Here is a 21,515-nt window from a genome sequence, read left to right as displayed (position 1 = left end):
GGGGCCCAGGCAGTCCTGCTTCACTGCGCCCTTCCCTTGCACAGCCTCATCCTGACGCAGCCTTGCCTGCAAACAGGGAAGCATTCTCTCCAATTAGAAAGGCTGCCTCGCCAGCACAGGACCCAGGCCACCAGCCAGCTCGCACAGAGACCCAGGGTTCTCCCCACGTCCGCCTTAGGGATCCTCCCACCCCACCTGCTGAGGGAGGGCGAGCTCCGCAGGGGCCCGCCCTGTCCCCTCTTGCTTTGTTCCTTCAGGGACACCCGGGGGGGGGGGGGGGTCACTAGGCATTTCTGCTCCCCTCCCCCCCGCACCCCTCACCCTGGACATTCAGACTCGACTTCCAGTTCCTGCTCTGCAGTGAGCCTCCCCTCCCTCTGCGGCCTCCCCCAGCGCGGGGCTCCCCCAGCCCCGGAGTCAGCCAGAAGCCCTCTCCCCACCCCCACCCCCACCCATGGAGTTTAATCCAAGACCTTTCTTGTCCTTTCAGCCTCCCTCCCTGATTTCGGCAAAGCCATCTGCTCCCTGCCCTCCCCTCCCCTCCCTCGGCATCTCTCCCCCTGCTCTGGAGAGGCACAGACAGAAGGGAGTGGAACCCCAACCCTGTTGACTCAGCAACAGAAGCTCTCCTTAAGCTGATTAGCACTGGCTGCAAAGGGGGAGAATTCACCAGTCACCGGAGGTGGTGCCCGTGCCAGGCTGGGGGGCGGGGGTGGGGTGTGGCTGCGGCAGGCGGGCGCCCAGGCCTAGGGAGCACCGCTTTGGGGACGGGTCTGGGGGGTTTCTGGGCCCCTGGCAGGTGGTGGTGGGGGGGCGGTGGGGCCTTTGGCGGGAGGAGGGACCCTGATGGGCACTGTCTTGACTAAACTCCCATAGGAATGAGTGTAAGAACGGCTGCACCGGTGGGACCCCGGAGTCCCCAGAGCCCTGCCTCAGAGGGCCCTCCGTCTGAGAGAAGAACGTGGCCTGCGGCAGATTCCTCCAGGAGGCTGAAGCCCAGGGTGTGGAGCCGGGCAGGGGCAGAGGGCAGAGGGAGAGGGACGGAGTGGGTCTGGGTGGGGAGGTGGAGTGGAGAGGAAGCCTCACAAGAGGGCAGGGGACAGGATGGGGTCCTGACTGAGGCAAGGCCTGAGCCCAAGAGGCTGGGAAGACACAAGAGATCCGTAGAGCCACTGCAGGGCCCCCCATCCTCCTAAGGGGCTCACATACACAGGTCACCAACGCACGCTCCCCTCCCCAGGCCTGTGCTTGGCAGGGGGGCTGGGGAAGGGGGTACAGGGCCTACCCCTCAACCGCTCTCCCCCCTGCCCCCCTTTATTTCCTGGCACCCCCAAGTGACGCAGCCACCCCTCTGCCCCTGGCTACCTGCCCGGCCCTGCTAAGAACCAAACACTCCGTGGGCCCTTACCCGGGAGTCTCCCGGCCCCCTGATTTGTGACCCTTGCCCGGGTGTCTCTCAACCCCCAGACCCACTCCCCCCCACTGCAGTGGTGCTCGAACCACCTGCCCTCCACAATAGGACAGAGAGGGAGCCCGAGACAGACAGAAGGAGCGTGCGCTACTTGGATCCCTGTGGGGAGAGGTGGTTGGCGATGATTTATTAGCCAGACAAGAATCAACAAACAAGTTCTAACATCTGTTCTCGCCAAACCATTCCTCAGACAACAGCAGCATTGGACCAGGGCCCAGACCTCAAAGGCTCAGAGGGCCAAGGAAATCAGACTCCAGGAGAAGCCAGGCAGCGGGAGGCAGCGGGCGGCAGCGGCCGCCCTTGCCCAGCGGCCTCGCCCACTTCCGCAGAGGACCACCGATCACTGAGATCGCTGAGCCACCGGATTCTCAGGGACTCTGGGGAGGGAACCAGTGGGTGTGCCCCTACGAGGAAGGGACTTCGCCATCTGCTCCTCTGAACTCCAGGCTTCTTTGAAGGGCGGAGGGGGGCAGACCTGTCCAGGGAACACGGCTAAGCTGCGATTTGGGGGAGGGAGCCGGCACCCAGGCCCCCATGCAGTGGAATTCTCAGAAGTAGCCAGGTTTCCCATCTGAGGAAATCTCTGACATTTCCTGTGGAAAAGAGTTAGTGAATGTGGGGTAAGAAACAGAGTGCAAAACGGGGTAACTAGGAAGCCTGGGTTCTGGGCCTTGGCCTCGGCCAAGTCGCTATCCCTCTCTGGCTTTGTCTCTTCATCTGCGCAGTGAGGAACTTGGCCCAGATTTGTAAGGGCAGAGGAGACACTGCTCCTGCCTCCCTGCCCGTAGCAGACATCACTAATCAATCACGGTGCCCTTTTCTGCTGAGTGCAGACCTGACCTTAGCATCCTTCCCAACATGGTGCCCTAGGCAGCCACGACCAATGGATTGCAGTTGGCACGCAAGATGACACCATTCTGCCATCTTTGCGATAGTTGATGGCTGAGGCCCTTTCTGGCTCTGATCGCCCACGGTGTGTTCCGTGCACATTTCCTGAGAAGGGTGCCCCGCGTGCAAAGGTCTCTGGACCTGGGGTCCTGGGTTGTCCTCCCCCGGGGCAGACTCACCGGGCTACTGAGGAGGCCCCAGGGGAAGCAACGCCTGGCTTCTGTCCTCCGTCCTCTGTCTAGAAAGCTTGTGGGGGAGGGTGTGCCCCCAGCGGGGCAGGGTCTGGTGGGGCACGAAAGGGCCTTGTCCGGTCACAGAGTTCTCAGAATGCAGTTGCTGGCCGGCTGGATTCTGCGGAGAAAAGGGCGATCCCAAGGTCACACCCTCTACCCTCCGCCTCTCAGGCTCACCTGAAGCCTCAAGGGCTATCGTCTGGTCGTCTGGTCGGAACAGATGTCGGCCTGCGGAGAAGAGGCTCTCACCCCCTCTCATTCCTTCAGCAACCATTTCCTGAGCACCTGCTCTGTGCCAGGCACTGTGCTGGAACTCAGGACACAGCTGAGTGAGTCCCAGCCCCTGCCCTCAGGGAGCGTGCACTCTGGGGGGGGGAAGAGGGGAGACAGCTTCTCAGGTGATGAGTGGCAGGTGCTGGAAGGCACAGTGGATGCCTCTGTAGTGGGGTCAGGGAAGTGCGTAGGAGGCAGCAGGCCAGCTGGCCGGAAGGGTGACTAGGTCTGAGGCGGGAATAGCTCTGGAGGTCCGCAGCAGCTGGTGGGAAGGCTGAGGAGGAGGTCCCCTGTTCCGCCAGTGTGGAGGGCCACACGGACTGATTAAGCAAGACCCTTCTGGCTTCCTTGGGGCAGAGTGGAGGGTTGGTGGTTAGACCAGTTAAGAAGCTCTTGGAAGATCGTGATGAGGGGTGATGGGGCTGAAACTGGGGAAAGGGACCCAGCAGGGATCCGTGGCTTATGAGGAGTAGTGGTGTGGAGGGGGTGTCTAGGGAAGCCCTGGGATCCTGGCCTGGACAGTCGGGTGGCTGGAGAGTCATCGGTCGGATGGGAAGTATAGGAGGGCCAATCTGGGGAGAAGGGTGAGAGCCGGTTGCTATGCTGAGTTCAGGAGGCCGTGGGGCTCTTGGGGGCTGAGCAGGAGCACCCCCCGTGGGGGATGCGGGGGCACAGGCTCAAGGGCTGAGGCAGGCCTGGGGCACCAGCTGGGAGGGTGGGGAGGGGCCTGTGGAGGGGGCAGAGGCCCAGGGAGAGGGTCGGAGTGGCCGGAGTGGCTGGAAGGTCTAACACCGCCCTGGACTGAGACCCCCAGAGAAGGCAGGGAGGTGGGGGAGGGAGGAGGGAGAGAGGGGTGTGTGGAGGGGCAGGGGTGCAGGTGGCCCTCCCCAGAGCTCCCTCTGAATTGACACCAGGGACTCAGAATGGCAGGGCTGACGGGGTTGGGGGGAGGGAGGCTGGGCCGGAGAGGCCCGAGTTCCAACCAGGATGACGGGATGATGGTTGGAGTCAAGATTAGGGGCACAGTGGGGAACACGTGGGAGGCACTGGGTGGGTGAGACAGGCAGGCTGGGGGGGGGGGGTGGAGGGCGGGAAGGCTGAGGCGGGGCCTGAGCCCCTATTTCCTCCGAGAAGTGGAGGGGTTGACAAAGGGGACGCCGTCCGGTAGGAGCCACTTCTGGGCCTGGGAAAGGGCCGCTGGCAGCCCCAGCCTCTGCCTTTCCCCCGTCGCCTGAGGCCTCTGACTTCACCCTGACCCCGGCATCCACCTGAGCGCCTTTGCCACCGTCCTCAGTCTGGTTTTCGGGCGCCCCCGCCCCCTGCGGCCCGCCTTCTCCGGGCACCCCTTTACCTGGTTTCGGGGAACAGGCCTGGAGCGGCACTTCCGCAGGGCAGGGTGCGCGAGGGCGCAGGGCGGGCCCCCAGCCCCCGGCGCCAGCTGCACCTCCACCTCGGCGTAGACGTTGCCGGGGGCCTCCCCGGGGCTCCCCCGGCCCATGGCGTAGAAGGCGATGGGTTCGTCAGGCTCGTGGTAGATGCGGTTGGAGGGCTTGGGGGGCGGGGCCGGGCGGGGCCTCGGGGCCGGGCTTGTGTAGACTTCGGGGGGCAGCTGAGGCTTGGCGGGCACGGGAGGCTTGGGCCTGGGCGGCTGGGGAGGCTGGGAGAGAAGGCCAGGCCGCGGTGGGGTGGGAGGGGGGGGGAGGGGGCGTTAGAGCAACCCAGGCGGGCGGAGGCTGGGGCCCGAGTCCCAGCCTGGGCCCTGCAGGCCCCGCCCACAGCCGCGGGCCCCGCCCCCAGGCCCCGCCCCCGCGCCGCTCCCTTCCCTGGCCCCGACCCCCCCCTTCCCCTGGGGCACCCCTCCAGCGCAGTACCTCCTTCCGCTCCCCGGCGCCCTCCTTCTGCGTGGGGCCTGCGTTCAGCGACTTTTTGAGGATGGTGCTGTACTGAGGGTGGAGTTTTGTTCCCGAGTCTGACATTTCAAGGCTTAGGGAGAGTCCTGCAGGCTCAGGAGTCTGCGGGGAAAGAAGGAGACCTCAGGGACTCGGTGCCGGAGGGATGGCGGGCTGGTGGGTGGGCAGGTGCTAGTGGAGGATGTGGGGGGGAGGGGCACAGAAATTTGGGGTGGCTGGGTTCCCTGGGTGAGGAACAGGGAATGGAGATGGCAAGGGGTCCAACAGGGGGAAAGCAGCTTTGGTCACGGGTTGTATCTGGCATTGACGTTAACTCTGCCTGGCACGCAGGGCCAGGCCCGTCTCCATTTGTGCCTGTGGTTGCAAAAATGCAACAAGGCTTTACAAGTCTTTAGCCTGAAAATTTCCAGCCTCCGAGACTGCCGTGCCTGTGTTTATTCTGCAGGTGTCGGAGGAGTACTTTATGGAGGTTTAAGCTATGTATTTTAGGGGCAGGGAGACCGCCTCCAGGGAGATGCGTCTTACTGTGGGAAGGTTCCCTCCCATGGCAGCTGTGCTTTAGCTCAGCAATTCAGCCCTGGGTGCATAAGAGCCCGGGCTCTCCTCACGCCCACGGCTTTGAGAGGCTTAGGCCACAGCTTGTCTGGTGCTTCTGCAATCCACCAAGTGCATGTTCAAGCGCTGCAGGCTTCAAGGATCCACATCAGAATCCCCCTTCCCTGCCTCGGCCCCCTCCTCTCTCTGCATTCCCTTTATGACTAAAAAGCGGCACCCCCACCCTGCTGCTGGGCCAGCATTTTGGGAGCCAGCACCCCCCACACCTAATGGAGCACGGGCCTTGCTCCTTCCGCTGCCTCAGCATCTCCGCATGTGCACCCCTCTCTGCATGCCGCAGCCACTCCCCAGCTCCAGCCTCCTAGGTCCTGCACTGTCTCATCTTGCCCTGCCAACCCATTCTTCTCTCCAGAGCGCAGCCTGAGCTAAAGAAGTCCCCCCCCGGGGCAATCCTTTGGTGGCCACCTGTCACTCCCAGATAAAGTCCAAAGTCCAGAGAACGGGAGGGGAGTGCGGGTGGGTGGTTCGGTTCCTAGAGCTCTGCCTTTGGCTCCTCAGCTTCCGCTGGCTCCCTCACCTCCAGACTTCCCTGCACCCTGTTCCCACTGCTGGGGGTCACGGCCTCTGCCATTCCCCGTGAAGTTCCACACAGGACTTGACCGCCCAGCGCAGGCCCATGGGGCGCACTTCCTTGAACTGACTCCAGTCGGGGCCCGAGAAACTGTCTCCAGGCCACCAGGGAGCTCCTTCTGACTAAGTCCAGTGGTCAACATGGGACCCACCTGCACGGCTCTTCCTTGAGACGTTCTCTTTGCTTGGCCTCCAGTGCATCACATGCCCCTGGTCCCCCCACCCCCCACGCCCCAGTCTCTCCATCTCAATTTTCTTTGTAGCTTTACCCTCATTTGTGCAAGCTCTAAGTGCTGGAGACTTGGTCTTCCTTTCTTTCCCACCTCTGCTCATTCTCTAGTGAGATTTCACCCTCCCTGACGGCTTTATTTATTTATTTTAATATTTAAAACATTTATTTCTGGGGCGCCTGGGGGGCTCGGTCAGTTGAGCATCCGACTTCGGCTCAGGTCATGATCTCGAGATCTGTGGGTTCGAGCCCTGCATCGGTCTCTGTGCTGAGCCTGGAGCCTGCTTCGGATTCTGTGTTTGTGTCTCTCTCTCTCTGCCCCTCCCCTCCTCTCTCTTTCTCAAGTAAATAAACATTAAAAAAATAATAATAAAACGTTTAAATCTTTTGAGAGAGTGAGCAAGCATGCGAGTGCCAGCGGGGAGAGGCAGAGAGAGGGAGAGAGAATCTCAAGCAGGCTCCACCCTGTCACTACAAGCCTGACTCAGGCTTGATCTCAGTGACTCCGTGAGATCCTGACTTGAGCTGAAATCAGAGAGTTGGACGCCTAACCTCCTGAGCCACCCAGGCGCCCCCTGAAGGCTTTTTGAATCAGTCCTTCTAGATGCTGATGAATCCCAGGTGTTTATCTCCAGCCCAGACCTCTGTCCCAAACCCTGGACCCACGTATTTCAACCACCTACTCGGTATCCCCATTTTTTTAAGTTTAAAAAAAAAATGTTTAATGTTTATTTTTGAGAGCGAGAGAGAGAATGTGAACAGGGGAGGGGCAGACAGAGAGGAAGACATAGAATTTGAAGCAGGTTCCAGGCTCTGAGCTGTCGGCACAGAGCCCGACGTGGGGCTCGAACTCAGACTGCAAGATCGTGACCTGAGCCGAAGTTGGACGCTTAACTGACTGAGCCACCCAGGCGCCCCCCCCCCCCCATTTTTTTAAAGTAAACTCTATGCCCAACGTGAGACTCAGACTCGACCCCAAGACCAAGAGTCACAAGCTCCACTGACTGAGCCGGCCAGGCGCCCCTCCACATCCCCATTTGGATGTAGATCAAGGTCTCAAACTGTGCAGGTGGAACTGAACTCCTGCTCTGCCCCGCCTCTCGGGGGTTTGCTCATCCTGCAGAGGCAACGCCGCTTCTCACGCTCCCCAACCAATCCTGCAAAAACTGTCAACTCCACCTTCAAAACGCACCCTGCACTCCGCCTCCTCACCCCTCAGCCTCTTACCCCCCTCATCCAGGCTGCCCTCAGCTCATCTGAAGGATTGTAGTGGCCTCCGTCTCGTCCCCGAATACCCCCCCGCCCCAAACTTGCCAGCTCGTGTCACTCCTCAGGTTGTAACTGCTCGGTGCCACTTAACCTCTCTCAGCATAAAATCTGAAATCCATATGAGAGTCTGCAGGGCCCCCTGCTTTCACTTCTCTGGTCTCACCTCCTACCTCACTGACTGTTCTCACTCTTCCTCACACACATCAGGCATCCTCCTACCTCAGGGCCTTTGCACCTGCTGTTCCTTCTGCCTAGCATGTTTTCCCTCTAGTTGTCTGCATGGCTCCTTCCCTTACTTCATCCAGGCCCCATTCAAATGTCCCCTTACCAGAGCCGCCTGACCTGACGTCCCTCTGTAAAATAGCCCCCACCCTGTTACGCCCTGTCTTTTTTTTTAAATAAAAAAAATTATTAATGTGTATTTATTTTTTTTCCGAAAGAGAGAGAGACAGAAAGAGGGGTAGAGAGAGAGGGAGACACAGAATCCGAAGCAGGCTGCGGGCCCCGAGCTGTCAGCCCGGAGCCTGACACGGGGCTCAAACCCACAAACCGCGAGCGAGATCATGACCTGAGCCCAAGTTGGACACTTAACCGACTGAGCCCCCCAGGTCCCCCTGCTGCTTGTCTTCTTGGCATGCATTTCTCCTACTGGCCATATTATGGATGATCTGTTTCTCTGTCCTATGTGATGACTATCTCCTCGCTAGACTGGAAGTTCCAGAAGGCAGGGCCGTTTTGGTCACTTTGTTTCTGCTGGATTTTTCTGCTGGGTTCCCGGTGCCCAGGCCGCGGCCTGGCACACGGTGGTCCCCGGAACTGCCTGAGCCCCCTCAGGGAGGCACTCCCTGACACAGTCCCCCCAAGTGAGCCCAGGATCACCCCGCTCTGCATGTCCCCTCTCATTGCACCCGATTGCTGCGGTGTAGCCGTCCTTGCTGCTGCTGAGTGAGCTTTGTGGGTTTGAGGCCCTTCTGCTCTGTCCATGGTTCTATTTTCAGGGCCTGTGAGCAGCTGGTGCAAGCCAGGAGCTCAGTAAATAGGCCCTTGACAACACCAAGGACCCCTGTGCCTGCTGTCCCTCGGGGACCCTCCTCCAGCACTCATCCTTCTCCAAGGGATTCTGCCGGACGCACGTGGGCAAGGGACCTATGGCTGGGTCGTGGGTCCCGAGGAGGCGGCTCCTGCAGCCTGGGTCCCCCGGGGCCAGGGTCCGGGCGTACCTGACGGGCCAGGGGTTCGCTGAGCGTCTCCCCGTAGGGGCTGAGCGGGCACACGGTGTAGTGTCGCAGCAGGTCCGGCAGCCGTGCGTGGGCGCTGTCCTCGCCCAGCACCACGTGGCGCCCGTCCCCGAGCTGGGACAGCAGGAAGTGGCGGCAGCAAGTCCGGCTCCTGGCGGGTGCCCGTGGGGTCAGAGCCACCCAGGCCCGGCCTCCCGCCCCTGCCCTCTCCGTCTGACCCGCTCACCCAGCCCGCCCCGCCCCCGCCGAAGCCCCGCCTCCGGGCCACCTGGCGCGAACCCTGCCCTTCACCTGTAAGTCAGCACAAAGGTCACGGCGCTCTCGCTGAACCGCACCAAGTAGCATCCCTCAGGCTTGGGCTCCAGCAGCCTCTCGGCCTCCCTGTGGGCGATGGGGGAGACGCTCGCCAGCCTCACACCTGTCTCCGGCTCTCGAGGGCGACCCCAGCCCCCAGCCAAGCAGGCGGAAGTGGCGGGAGAAGGGTGCAGGTGGCAGAGAGGACGCGGCTCTGCTCCCACGCGCCAGGGACTGGAGAAAACGGGCCGGCGTCCCGCCCGGGGCAGGGGGGGCGGGCGGTGGGGGAGGGAACTCCCAGCCCTGCATCCTCCTCAGGCCTCACCCTGGAGGGCAGCCTGGAGGCGCTGGGGTGGGGTGGTAACAGAATTGTAGGTTTCAATGTTTTTTTTAATGTTTATTTTTGAGAGAGAGAGAGAGAGAGAGCGCGCGCGCGCGCGCGCGCGCGAGCGAGCGCGCCCGCCTGCACGAGTGGGGGAGGGGCAGAGAGAGAGGGAGACACAGGCTGAAGTAGGCTCCAGGCTCTGAGCTGTCAGGACAGAGCCTGATGCGGGGCTTGAACTCATGAGCCGTGGTGACCTGAGCCCAAGTCAGATGGTTAACCGACTGAGTCACCCAGGCGCCCCCAGACTTGTAGATTTCAGGAGTCACCAGCTGAACCGGAGGAGGCCCCCAAAGATGCAGGAGAGGCAAAGTTGAGAAACTGAGGAGGGAGGGGCTGGGGGGGAGAGAAGGCAGAACAGAGGCTGGAGAGGCTGAGACCCTGGGAGACAGTGGCAGGGGCGGGCAGGGGGAACCACGAGGGCAGGAGGCTGAGGCCCAAAGTGGGGGGGGGCTGCAGCCTCTCCAGTGAGCCCCCCCTCCCAGGACAGATGCCCTAGAGAATGGCCTGGGAGCCTCCAGGACTCATCCGTGGACTTGTAGCCTCCATGGACTCCCGACCGCCCGGGGCCCGGCGCACGTCCCGCGCGTCTCTCGGCCGGTTTCCTCCCCGTGACTCACCTCCGGGTGATGAAGCCATGGAACCAGGGGGGGGCTGCCCCGCGCTGCAGGAGCCAGTGGGCCTGGGTCTTCTGGAACCAAGCCCGGGTCTCGGCCTGCAGGGACTGGCCGCCTTCCCCAGGCACCTCTTCAGCCTTCTCAGTGTCTGGGCTGGAGGCAGGCCCTGGGGGTTGAGGACAGGCCTGGAACAGGGGAAGGTTCAAGGAGGACGAAGTAGCCGCGATTAGTGGGCTTTCTCCCGCCTCCAGGCCAGCCTCCACTTTCTCATCCTCACCCCTGCTCTCTATCCCCGCTGCCTGTTTTATGCTGTGATCGCCCAGAAAGTGCTTCTCAAGGCCTAGCGTAACACTCTCCTTCAGCAACACCCGCTTTGGTTTCCAGAGGGTCTCCTTCCCCTTCCCTCCGGCCCCGAGGGCCTCTCATCCAGTAGCTGGGAGCTGACAGATTGTGCATAAACGGATGTGAGACCTTCGAGAAGACCAGGAAGTCATTCCCTGGCCCGTGGGATGAAAGCAGGTGATGCTACTGGCCAACCCAGAGGATGGAAGGAGGGAGGGCTCGGCCTCCTGCAGGAGGGGCTGGGCCGGTCCGCAGGGAGGATTTCCTAATGTCCTGGTGGGTGAGAGGGACTGAGAGAGAGATGCGCCGGGCGGACGGAGGCCACGGCCAGAGACGCGGATGCCTGTTTCCGGGACCCGGTTCCCTGCACCCTGGCCACCTGCGGACTCAGGCCCAGCTTCCCAGGGACAGAGGAACAGTGAAGGGGGAATATAGCACATGAGCATGACGGAGGTGCTCCCCATCCCCTCTCCCTCCCCCGTCCATGGGTGGCCCCAGGTCACTGGGGGGATGGGAGCCCGTGAGGAAGATGTGTCAGCCTGGCTCCCACTCACCACGGCGCGGACAGCGGGGACCCTGGGGCTGGGCTGGGCCTCCTCAGCCTTCGGGGCCCGGAGCCCCGGCCCCTGAGACACGCTCAGGCCGCAGCGGCTCCCGCGGGGCAATTCCACCCTCTGGAAGGTGCTGAAGGCAGCAGCAGGGGCTTCGCGACTTCCTGTTAGCGCAAAGAGGGAAGCTGGGGTTTCTCAGTGAGGGCCCTGCGTGCCTCTGACCAGGGATCTGGAGGACGGACGGACGGGGACAGTCATGGGAGCAGAAATGCAGGCGGGACCATAGGGGGTCTCTGAGGTGGGGGAGGGTAGGGAGACAAGGAGGTGCCCACCGGCCAGGGAGACAGGACTGGGAAGCCAGGGGGCCTCCTGATGGTCCGGAAGTGCCACAGTGCTGGGTGGGGGGTGGCGCATCTCCTCAGGGCAGAGCCGTGTCTTTATGGCCCAGGACCGCCTGCCTCCTGGCCCGGGTTCTCCTCTGCACCCGTTCTCTCTAAGAAGCACCCCGTAGACGCTGCTACCTGTGTTCCCCCGGGCTGAGTGGACTGGAGCCCCGGCCAAGGAGAGGGGGTTGTGGGCGCCCTGCCAGCCGGCCCTGCAGGTTCTGGCCTGGGGACAGGAGGGGTGAGGGGGTCTTGATGTCCCTCCCCTCACGGACCCCGGCCTCGCACTTACCTTGGGGGCATATCTGGGCCAGAGGGGGCTCCATGGGGGCAGCCTGAGAAGGGAGCCCCCGGAGCACGGGATGTGTATGTGCTCCCCGGAGATGTGCACACTCAGCAACTCATCTCCGTCACCCGGCCCCCGACGGCAGGAAATGTCGCCTCACCCACAGCCCTAGCTCTGGCAGGGGACCCACGTCATGGAAAGCCGTAAGACACTTGTCCCTCCCCCGGAAGCCAGGCAGCTGAACCTGGTGGTGGTGTGGTGGTATTTGTGTCATTCTGGGCTTGGGTGTTGGGAGGTCCTTACTGTCGTCTGACCTTGAAACCGCCTGTTTCTTCCTCCACCCCCTCACTCCAGACTGGGACTCCCTTCTCTCTCTCTCTCTCTCTCTCTCTCTCTCCCTGTCTCTCTCCCTGTCTCTCTCCCTGTCTCTCTCTCAGCTTCTGTTATGAGCAGTGGCAATTGTGGATGTCAACCTCAGCAGGATAAGCTCTAATTAGGTGCCTGGGCTTTGGGCTCCTCGGAGGTTTGTACTCCGGAATTTGCTCTCAGGACATATGAGTGGAGGGAGGCAGGGCTGCTACGGAAGGATGCGGGTCAGACTTCTGGAAGGACTTTCTGAGGTCATATGGAATCTGCGAGACCGGTGGCGGAGGGGAGGGGCCTGGCTTCACGTTCCAGCAGCTAACGCATCTGGATTAGGGCCAGACCAGGCCGTCCTGGAGGAGGGAGGAAGACTTTCCTCCAACTCCACACATCGTGATTGCCGCCACATGGTGAGCTGTTGTCTTAAACTCGCGCTGTGGCTGTGCCGACACCTCCTTCCACACCAGAGGACCAATCCCATTTCTCTCTCATTTGATCCTCAAAGGGACGGGGAATGTTACGCGCATTTTCCAGAAGGGCAAACTGAGGCTCAGAGAAGTGCTGTGGCCAGATGTCTCAGAAGCTGGGATCAGAAACTAGATCTTCTCACCCATTTCGCCGCGGTTTAAACCACCAGTCCCTGACTAAGTGCCAGGCACTGCTCCTGGGGCCGGGAACCCAGAGGGAAAAAAAGGATCTTGCCTCCAGAGGCCAGGTGGGGCGGACGGGCCTGCCAACAGATTCTTCTGGTGGCGAGAGACTGGCGCGGGCTGGTGCCACGGGTGCCCGGCCGGCCTGGTGCGCGTGTGTGCGGGGGGGGGGGGGTATCAGAAGAGGAGGAGGAGGAGCTGAGTCGTGGAGGGTGAGTGGGGGGAGGAAGGTGGGCAGAGATGTTTCTAGAAGAGGCACGGGTGTGTGCGAATGCGTATAAGAAGGAAACGGCGAGGTGCGCGGGGCGGAGTGGGGGCTGGCTGGGGGGGCCCCCCGCAGCAGTTCGTGCCGCCGGATGAAATGCTGCCCTGTGCCCAGGAAGGAGTTTGGACACCTGGCCTGAAGCCGGAAGAGCTACTTGGCCAGCAGCTCTGGGCAGGGGCGCCGTCCCCGCCGTCCCCGCTGGCCCGCACGTGCACACACTCCAAGGCCTTCTCCCCTTCCCGAAACGCTATCGCCTTCCCCTCGGGCCCAGCCCCAGGGGTTGGGAGTGAGGCCGAGAGGTGCCCGAACGGCCTCTTCCCCAGACCCCTCACTTTGCTGTGATGACCGGGCGGTGGGGGCGAGCCCCGCACGACCCCGTCAAACGGCAGGACTCTGCTCTATGTCCCGCCGCGTGTCTGGAATTCTGCTTGGCACAGCCCAGTTCTGGAAACCCTGCCCCCCCCGCTCTGGTGCGCTTTGTGATGATCTCAAGGGAAGCATTTTTCACCTCTCAAATGGACTCACTCCCGTGCTCTTTGGAGGCCTGGGCCCGGCTAGAGGCGCTGGCTGGTGGACGCAGGTGCAGCGGACCCAGCTCTGTCCAAATGCAGACCGGCCCCCGGGTGGGCCTCAACACTTGGTCGGGTAGACCGTGTCGGAAAAGCCTTAGCGTCTCTGAGGCGGTGACCGTCTCTCCCCTTTACCTGCGTCTCATCGCCCACCCCCGCTCGTGCCTGGGTCAGCCTGGGCAAGTTGCTCGATCCCTCCAAGCTTTAGGTGCCTCATCTGGAACATGGGGCAAGAAGACCTCTCTGGAAGGGTGGCCGTGGGATTTCATTAGTAAATGGGCACTGAGCCAGCAGTCGGTCTGTCTGATACGTAGGGGCCGGTCAAGTATTCCCTCCCTTCTTTCCTGCAGCTCCTGGCACTGTGATGGGCACTTCTGGCCACTGCCACGCCATGGCTGGGGCACCAGTTCAGACTTTAGGTCTCCCCCCCGGCCGGGCTTGCGCAGGCGGGGGTCTGGGGACCACCGGGCAGATATCAGGAAGGGCTCAAGAACATGTGTGTTAGACGGTTTGTGTGGTGGCGCCCCCCCCTGCCCCCCAGCCCCAGATCTCTTTCTCTGAGGCCCCAGATGTATTAGTCTGGGCTGCCACAGTGAAACCCCCAGTCTGGAGGCATAACGACAGAAATATATTTTCTCACAATTCTGGAGTCTGGAATTCCAAGGTCAAGGTGCCAGCAGGGTTGATTTCTGATGAAAACCCTCTTCCTGGCTTGCAGATGTCTGCTTTCTCGCTGCGTCCTCACTTGGCTTTTCCTCTGTGCTCGTGCAGGGGTGGGGCTGGGGGAATATCTCGGCTGTCTCTTCCTCTTCTGATAAGGACGTCAGTGCTATCAAATCAGGACCCCACTCTTATGACCCCATTTAACCCGAATCCCTTCTCTAAAGGCTCTTTTTCTCAATACAGTAACAGGGGGTTAGGGCTTCAACATATGAATATTGATGGGACCCGATTTAGTCCATACACCAAATGTTAGCACCTGTCGTCTCCTCTCAAGGATCTTGCGTCCTAAGGTAGGTAGGACCTCAGAAGGGACCTGGTGATTCAGAGCATGTGCTGTGTGCTTCCCCCAGGACCTCAGGGAACAGAGCTGTACTCTGATGGGGTGACGGGAGTGGAGGCTAAGGGGGGGAGTTCAGTTTGGGAGGCATCCGGGTCGGGCCATGATGAGAAGTCACGGGTGAGTGCTCGTGGTACCCGAAGCGATCTACAGATTCGCTGCAGTCCCTATCAGAGTTCCAATGGCACTTTTCACAGAAATAGAACAAACCATTATAAAATCTGTGTGCAATCACCAAAGACACAGAATAGCCCAAGCAATCCTGAGAAAGAGCAAAGCCGTGTGCATCACGATTCCTGGTTGCAAAATATAGCACAAAGCTATAGTAATCAAAACAGTATGGCGTCGGTGACACAGACACATAGGTCCATGGAACAGAATATAGAGCCCAGAAATAAACCCAGGCACATACGGTCAATTCATTTATGACAAAGGAGCCAAGAATATACCAATGGGGCAAGGGCAGTCTCTTCAATAAATGGTGCTGGGAAAACCGGACAGCCACATGCAAAAGAATAAAACTGAACGCTGACCTTACACCAGAAACAAAAATTAACTCACAATGGAATAAAGACCTGAGATTAAAGGCATGAAGAAAACAGAGGTCGTAAGCTCCTTGACATCAGTCTTGGTGATGATTTTATGGATTTCACACCAAAAACAGAGGCAACAACAGGAAAAATAAAGAAATGGGACTGCATCAAACTAAAAAGCTTCTGTACAGCCGGAAACCACCAACACAATGAAAAGGTAACCTACGGAATGGGAGAAAACATTTGCAAATCCTATGTCTGGTAAGGGATTAGTATCTAAAACATATAAAGAACGCATAAAACCCAAACAGTCTGACTAAAACACGGGCAGAGGATCTGGATAAACATTTTCCCAAAGAAGACACACAGAAAGGTGCTCAATGTCACTAACCATCAGGGAAATGCAAATCAAAACCAACAGAGAGGGGCGCCTGGGTGGCGCAGTCGGTTAAGCGTCCGACTTCAGCCAGGTCACGATCTCGCGGTCCGTGAGTTCGAGCCCCGCGTCGGGCTCTGGGCTGATGGCTCAGAGCCTGGAGCCTGTTTCCGATTCTGTGTCTCCCTCTCTCTCTGCCCCTCCCCCGTTCATGCTCTGTCTCTCTCTGTCCGAAAAATAAATAAACGTTGAAAAAAAAAAATTAAAAAAAAAAAAAAAACAAAACCAACAGAGAGACGTCACCTCACACCCGTCAGAATGGCTGCTAATCCTATAGACGAGAAATGACAAGAGTTGGCGAGGAGTGGAGAACCGGGAGCCCTCGTGCGCTGCTGGCGGGGGGGTGAGTTGGTGCAGCCACTATGGAAGGTTCTCAGAAGATTAAAACTAGGACTCCCATATGATCCAGCAGTCCCGCTTCTGGCATTTATCCCAAGGAAAGAACACACTAACCTGAAAAGACACCCGTACCGCGACGTTCACTGCAGCATCACTTACAGTAGTCAAGGCCCGGAAGCAACCTAAATGTCCGTGGATGGGTGTGGCGTGCATACACAATGGAATATTATGCAGCCATAAAAAGAAGGAAATCTTACCCTTTGTAACAACCTGGGTGGACCTGGAGGCCATTAGGCTAAGTGAAATAAACCAGAGAAAGACAAACACTCTATGATCTCGCTTTGTGTGGGATCTAAACAGAACAAAACAAACCTCAAACCTACAGACAGAACAGGTTGGTGCCTGGCAGAGGTGGGGGTTGGGCAAAACGACCAAGGGGGTCAAAAGGTACAAACTCCCAGTTATAAAATAAGTAGGTCGTGAGGCTCATGTACAGCATGGTGACTGTGGTTAATAACACTGTATCGTATATTAGAAAATTGCTACCAAAGTTCTTAAGAGTTCTCATCACCAGGTGCCTCCTTTAAGCCTCTGACTTTGGCTCAGGTCATGATCTCACAGTCCGTGAGTTCGAGCCCCGCGTCGGGCTCTGTGCTGACGGCTCAGAGCCTGGAGCCTGCTTCCGATTCTGTGTCTCCCTCTCTCCCTGCCCCTCCCCTGCTCACCCTGTCTCTCTTTCTCTCTCAAAAATAAATAAAACGTTAAAAAACAGGTCTCCTCGCTAGAAAAAGAAATTTGTAACTATGTGTGGTGATGGATGTTATTGTGGAGACCACTTTGCAATAGATACAGATATCAAATCATTACGTTGTACACCTGCCGCTAATATAACGTTACACAACACATCTCAATAAGACAAGAAGTCATGAGGGGCACCTGAGTGGCTCAGTTGGTTGAGCCTCCGACTTCGGCTCAGGTCATGACCTCGCAGTGCATGGGTTCGAGCCCCGCGTCGGCTCTGTGCTGACAACTTGAAGCTCGGAGCTGGAGCCTGCTTCCGATTCTGTGTCTCCCTCTCTCTCTGCCCCTTCTGCTTGCACTCTGGCTCTCTCTCTCAAAAATACATAAACATGAAGAAAAAGAAAAAAAGAGTTGGACGCTTAACTGGCTGAGCCACCCAGGCACCCCTGGCCTTAGCTGCTTTGTAAGTAAATCACCGAGTGTCTACTGAATACTTATTCTGTGCTGGTGTGTGTGAGTTTCAGGGGCTACGGAGATAAGGAAGGCGGGTCGGGGGACACACGGGGCTGGGGGAGACACACAGGTAAACAAACCCGGGTGATTCAGGACACGGGAACTAACCAGGAAACCAGGCATGGGGGGCGTGGGGGTGGGGTGGGGTGGGGTGGGGTGGGGAGGCGTGGGCCATTCTGCCTGGTGCCAGGTTGCATGAGGCCAAGTGAGGCTTCAGGCTTCAGGGAGGGGATGGTAGTTGAGAGAGCGGGTGTAGGGGTGAGCAGGTGATCCTCGGGATAGATCAGCAGGGATGGGTGGAGCAGGGTGGGGGAGCGAATGGGTGATGATGAGGGGCTTCGAGCTGTAGGGTCCTCTGGGGAGGGGCACGAGTGAGCGTGAGTGAGCATGAAGGGAGTGGGAGAGCCGCCAGCCGGGGAGCTCCATCTTGGCACTGGGGAGCCATGGGGGGAGTGGGAGGTCCGCTTCCAGCGCTCACATCGCCCCGTGACGGCTGTCCTGGGCCACTGCGTGCCCTCGCCCCGTCCGGCACGATCCTCGACCCTCGGGGCAAGCCTGGCTTTGCTCATCTTCACGCTCCTTCACCCACCGCAGGCGGCCCGTCAACGGCCGTCCGGCATCTGCTAGGTGCTCGCGTGGTTTGGCACCTGCCGCCATTCCTGCCCATGAGGAATTCCTGGCCGCTTTCCCCGGGGGGGCAGTGGGACACATCGGGAAACACGAGAATGGCTCGGACTTTGAATCCCCCAGCTGTTGGCTGTGGGTCTTTGGGCAAGTTCCTTCACTTCCTCAGGCCTCAGTTTCCTTATCTGCAAGATGTCAGCCACGGTATGAAGCCCCCAGAACGTTCTGTGTGTTAGAGTGCGTGCGGAGTGGAGGTGCGTAGGACGTGCTCAGTGCACTTGAGGAATGGTCGTCGGAGGGAGTAACAGCCGCCAAGGGCGCTGGCCACTCGCCTGTCTCCCAGCCCCACCCCTCCCTTGTTCTCTCCGCCCTGTGCGGTCAGGGCTTCGACTGCAAACTGCACTCCCGGGCTCCTTGCTGGCGGGCCTGTGCCAGGGCCACGGTGAGGTCTGATGCCGGGGACAGGGGAGGACCCGCTCCTTCCTGGTTGCTTCTTTTTGAGGCTGCCCAGCACCGCCTCCCCCGAGAGCTGGATCCCACCTCTGAGCGTCCAGGCCCCGACAACCCCAGCCTCGCCCGCTCATTCTCACAGCCCGGAGGGGGAGCTGCTTCCTGCCTTATCAGTGTCATTAGGCGTGTCCCCTCCCACAGCAGGAGGGTCCTCTGCCTGCCTTCAGGGATGCCTGTGGAAATCCACAGCGTGGTGTGTGTGTGTGTGTGTGTGTGTGTGTGTGTGTGTGTGTGTTCCCGAGGGACTGGCTCCTGACGCCCAGCACCGGGGTCGTGTGACAGCAGGTACAGGGCACACTGTGCTCGGTGCAGAGGCCAGAAGGGCTTGAACAGGAGCCACAGAACACGGCTGGGGGCCGGGGAGGGGTCACCCGCGGAGGCAAGTCCCGGGGCAGCGCGGGCCGGGCGATGGGGGGACACGCTGGCAGGACCGGAAGAGTCGAGGCTGATTGGAAGGTGGGGTTTGTACCGGGTTTGGGCGGATCAGGAGGCTGGAGGGCAGGCTGCAGCCAGAAGTGGAGGCTTCCACGCCAGGGAAGATGCGCTTCAGGGATAAAGAGGGGACTGGAGGACGGAGGGAGGGTGACTGCTCTCAGCCCTTGGCAGGGTGGGCCTCCAGGAGCTGCTGTGCCATCCCAGGCGGGCCAGCTGGCCTCTCAGATCATTGACACCATCCCCTCTGAGGCAGATTTAAAAAACAAACAAACAAAAACCTCTGTCTGTCTCTCTTTCTTTGGCAATGGAAAGTTCTTCGCCAGCGTGAGGAGTTATTGGTATTAAGACGCTATCCTGAGAAAGTGGAGAAGGTCAGCTTGGGGGAGGGGCCACCGCAGCGGGTGTTTCCAGGCTGGGAAGGGGAGGAGGGGGGCGTCCCAGTGGGGAGGAGTGTGGGGTGACCTCAAGGGGTGAGGTGGCCCGCACTGAGCGTGGGGGGACAGGTTGGGCAGGGCGTGGGACCCGAGGGGAAGGGAAGATGCGGTTGGTCAGTGGGTGTGGAGGGTCTGCCCAGTGAAGGGGCTGGGAAACCAGACGGAGGGTGGTCCTGTCGGGGTGGGAGGGGAAGGCGCCCTCACTTTTTGTGGTCCCAAAGACACTGCTCGCGGGGGGCTGTTGGCCTCCCCTGGACTGGGCCCAGAGTTGTCCGGAATCTCCAAGAAGTGTCCGCTTTCCCCCATCTCCCTCCTGTTTTAAGTCTTTCCAGGCAGAAGACATCTTGGGGCTACGGAAGCAGGCTACCAATCCTAAATTCGTGGAAACTGACTTTGGTCCTGCCCAGAACACGGAGGAAACAAGGTTCTTGGAGGATGCGTATGGGTCAGTTCTCGCGATATCCAAGCAAGTAGGGAGAGGGTGAGCCGGGGCCCCACGGGTCTGACCTCACCCGTCCCCAGCCCCGGACCTCGGCCACCTGGGCAGGAAGCCTCCTTTTCAAAGCAACTGCCTGTTTTCCACCCTATGAACGATGCATGCTCTTGAACAGACCGGCGGAGAAGATACAGATAAGCAAAAAGGTTGTCGTTCACAATCGCGTCTCCCAGGCCTCGATTACGCTGGTGATATTTTTCTGAGTTGGGACACGTAAATGCAAAATTTGTGACTTGCTCGTTTTGCTCTGCAGCTCACCGCGGCCACCTTTCCAAGGCGCCACCTGTCCTCGCCACAGGCACTGCCACGTGCCCTTCAAATGGTATCACACTTAGGGGCGCCTGGGGGGCCGGTTGGTTAAGCGTCCGACTCTTGGTTTCGGCTCAGGTCATGGTCTCGCGTTTCGTGGGTTCCAGCCCCGTGTCCGGCTCTGTGTTGACGGCGTGGAGCCTGCTTGGGGTTCTCTCTCTCTCCCTCTCTCTCTGCCCCTCTCCCGCTTGCTCTCTCCGCCTCTCACGAAATGAATAAACTTAAAAAAAATGCTATCACGATTAGGTAACGGTGGTCATTTGTGTGGTGCTCCCCAGCTCGCAGAGTGCTCGGTGTTCATTATTTTGTTTCAGCCCTTGGCCTTCCTTCATGGGGGGGCTCTCCCTTAGGTGAGGCTGCTTCCAAGAGAGGCCACCGTGCTCCTGCGCTACCCCCCCAGCCTCACCTTCCCCCTTCCTGCGTCAGGGGTGAGGCTGGCCGCACCCCTCCCCAGCTCCCCGTCTTCTCGCCTGAGATGCATCATCTTTTATGCACACGCTCTCCTGCCTCTGCCCCCCCAGGGAGGAAGATGCCCTGTCTCAGTTTCTTGAGAGTCTTTCATCATGGTCTTGGGATTTCTCCCCCACGGCCGCCTAGTCTTCTATGTATCCTTCATCCACCCCCTCTCCCTGCACCTCTGCCCACTTCCCCCCTGCTCTAGTTCTGCACGAGCATGTCTGGCAGTGACCAAGCAGAAAGTCCCCCTGTTGTTGCTTGCAAGTGTAGGGTGGGGGGGGGGGAGGGCTAGACCCACAGAGAGCAAAGGGCAGGGTAGGGGAGAGGCCTTGGGGTGGCCTCTCAGCGTCCATGGCGTGTGGAGAGGGGTTCTGAGCTCCTGTCTCCCTGTCTGTCTGTGTCTCTGCTCCTACCGCCTCCCCAGCATCCATGCTTTCCCATCCCGGCACCGAGAAGGCCCGGGTGGTTCAGAGCTGCAGCTGCTGGGGTGTTGGTGGGGAGAGAGGCCCCTGAACGAGCCCCTCTTTCTGTCCTAGGATTTCAGCCAGCCTCCTTGTCCCTGGACGGCCTCCCTTCTGCCCATCCCCACACTTGCTTGTTACCAGCGCCCTCCTCCCCTCTCTCCCAGGCTGTGGTGGGAGCAACGAAGGCAGAGAGAATGACTCCTGGCCTGCTCCGTCCAAGAAGCCAAAGTGTTCAGGTGTCCTGCCTTCCCAGGAACCGAATGAGGGGACATCTCAGCTGGGGCTGCAATATCTACCGTGGGGCAAGATTCGGGGCACGGGCTGTATACCTCCTGGCTTTGGAGAAGAGCAAATACTCCTGAGTCAGGGTGATCCAATATCTAGGCCGCACTCAGAACCCAGGTCCCACGGCCCCTCAGGCCTCCTTTCCACAGCAAGGACACTAGAACTCTTAGCCTTGCAGCCCCTTTGAGACCCCTACTTCTGTCAGGCATCAGGAGTAGCTGAGGACTTGATCGCAAGCTCCTGACCGTGCTCCCAGGGGCCTGCCAAGAGCCTCCCTCTGACCGTGCTCCCAGGGGCTCACCAAGAGCCAGCACCTGCTCATCTTTGGAAGTCGAGCACAGGCAGGGTTTTCCTGAAGCCCTCTTTGCTTCAGCTTTCTAGCCCTTCCTTATGCCCCTCCACATCCAGATGGCCAGCACTTCCGGGACAGGTGACATCCAGCACTGTGCAGGTTAGGGGTGCGGGCGGTGGGGGAAAGCTTG

The 21,515-nt window shown here is 59.8% G+C and overlaps 1 protein-coding gene across 1 annotated transcript; it reads right to left on the bottom strand.

Annotated features, from left to right (window-relative positions):
• Nucleotides 1-1,559: 1,559 nt before the first annotated feature.
• Nucleotides 1,560-11,709, bottom strand: SH2D2A (SH2 domain containing 2A). Its single transcript, XM_047840238.1, has 9 exons — nt 11,558-11,709; nt 10,886-11,046; nt 9,993-10,174; nt 8,988-9,077; nt 8,679-8,847; nt 4,737-4,877; nt 4,217-4,522; nt 2,539-2,710; nt 1,560-2,064 (listed from the first exon to the last, which is right to left on the bottom strand). Exons 1-8 carry the CDS (start codon nt 11,589-11,591, stop codon nt 2,543-2,545), a joined length of 1,251 nt encoding a protein of 416 aa, XP_047696194.1. The 5' UTR covers nt 11,592-11,709; the 3' UTR covers nt 1,560-2,064; nt 2,539-2,542.
• Between the last annotated feature and the right edge of the window lie 9,806 nt (nt 11,710-21,515).

This window comes from Prionailurus viverrinus, chromosome F1 (assembly GCF_022837055.1).
Source record: "Prionailurus viverrinus isolate Anna chromosome F1, UM_Priviv_1.0, whole genome shotgun sequence".
Taxonomy (NCBI): domain Eukaryota; kingdom Metazoa; phylum Chordata; class Mammalia; order Carnivora; family Felidae; genus Prionailurus; species Prionailurus viverrinus.
This window is presented reverse-complemented; position numbering and strand designations above follow the sequence as displayed.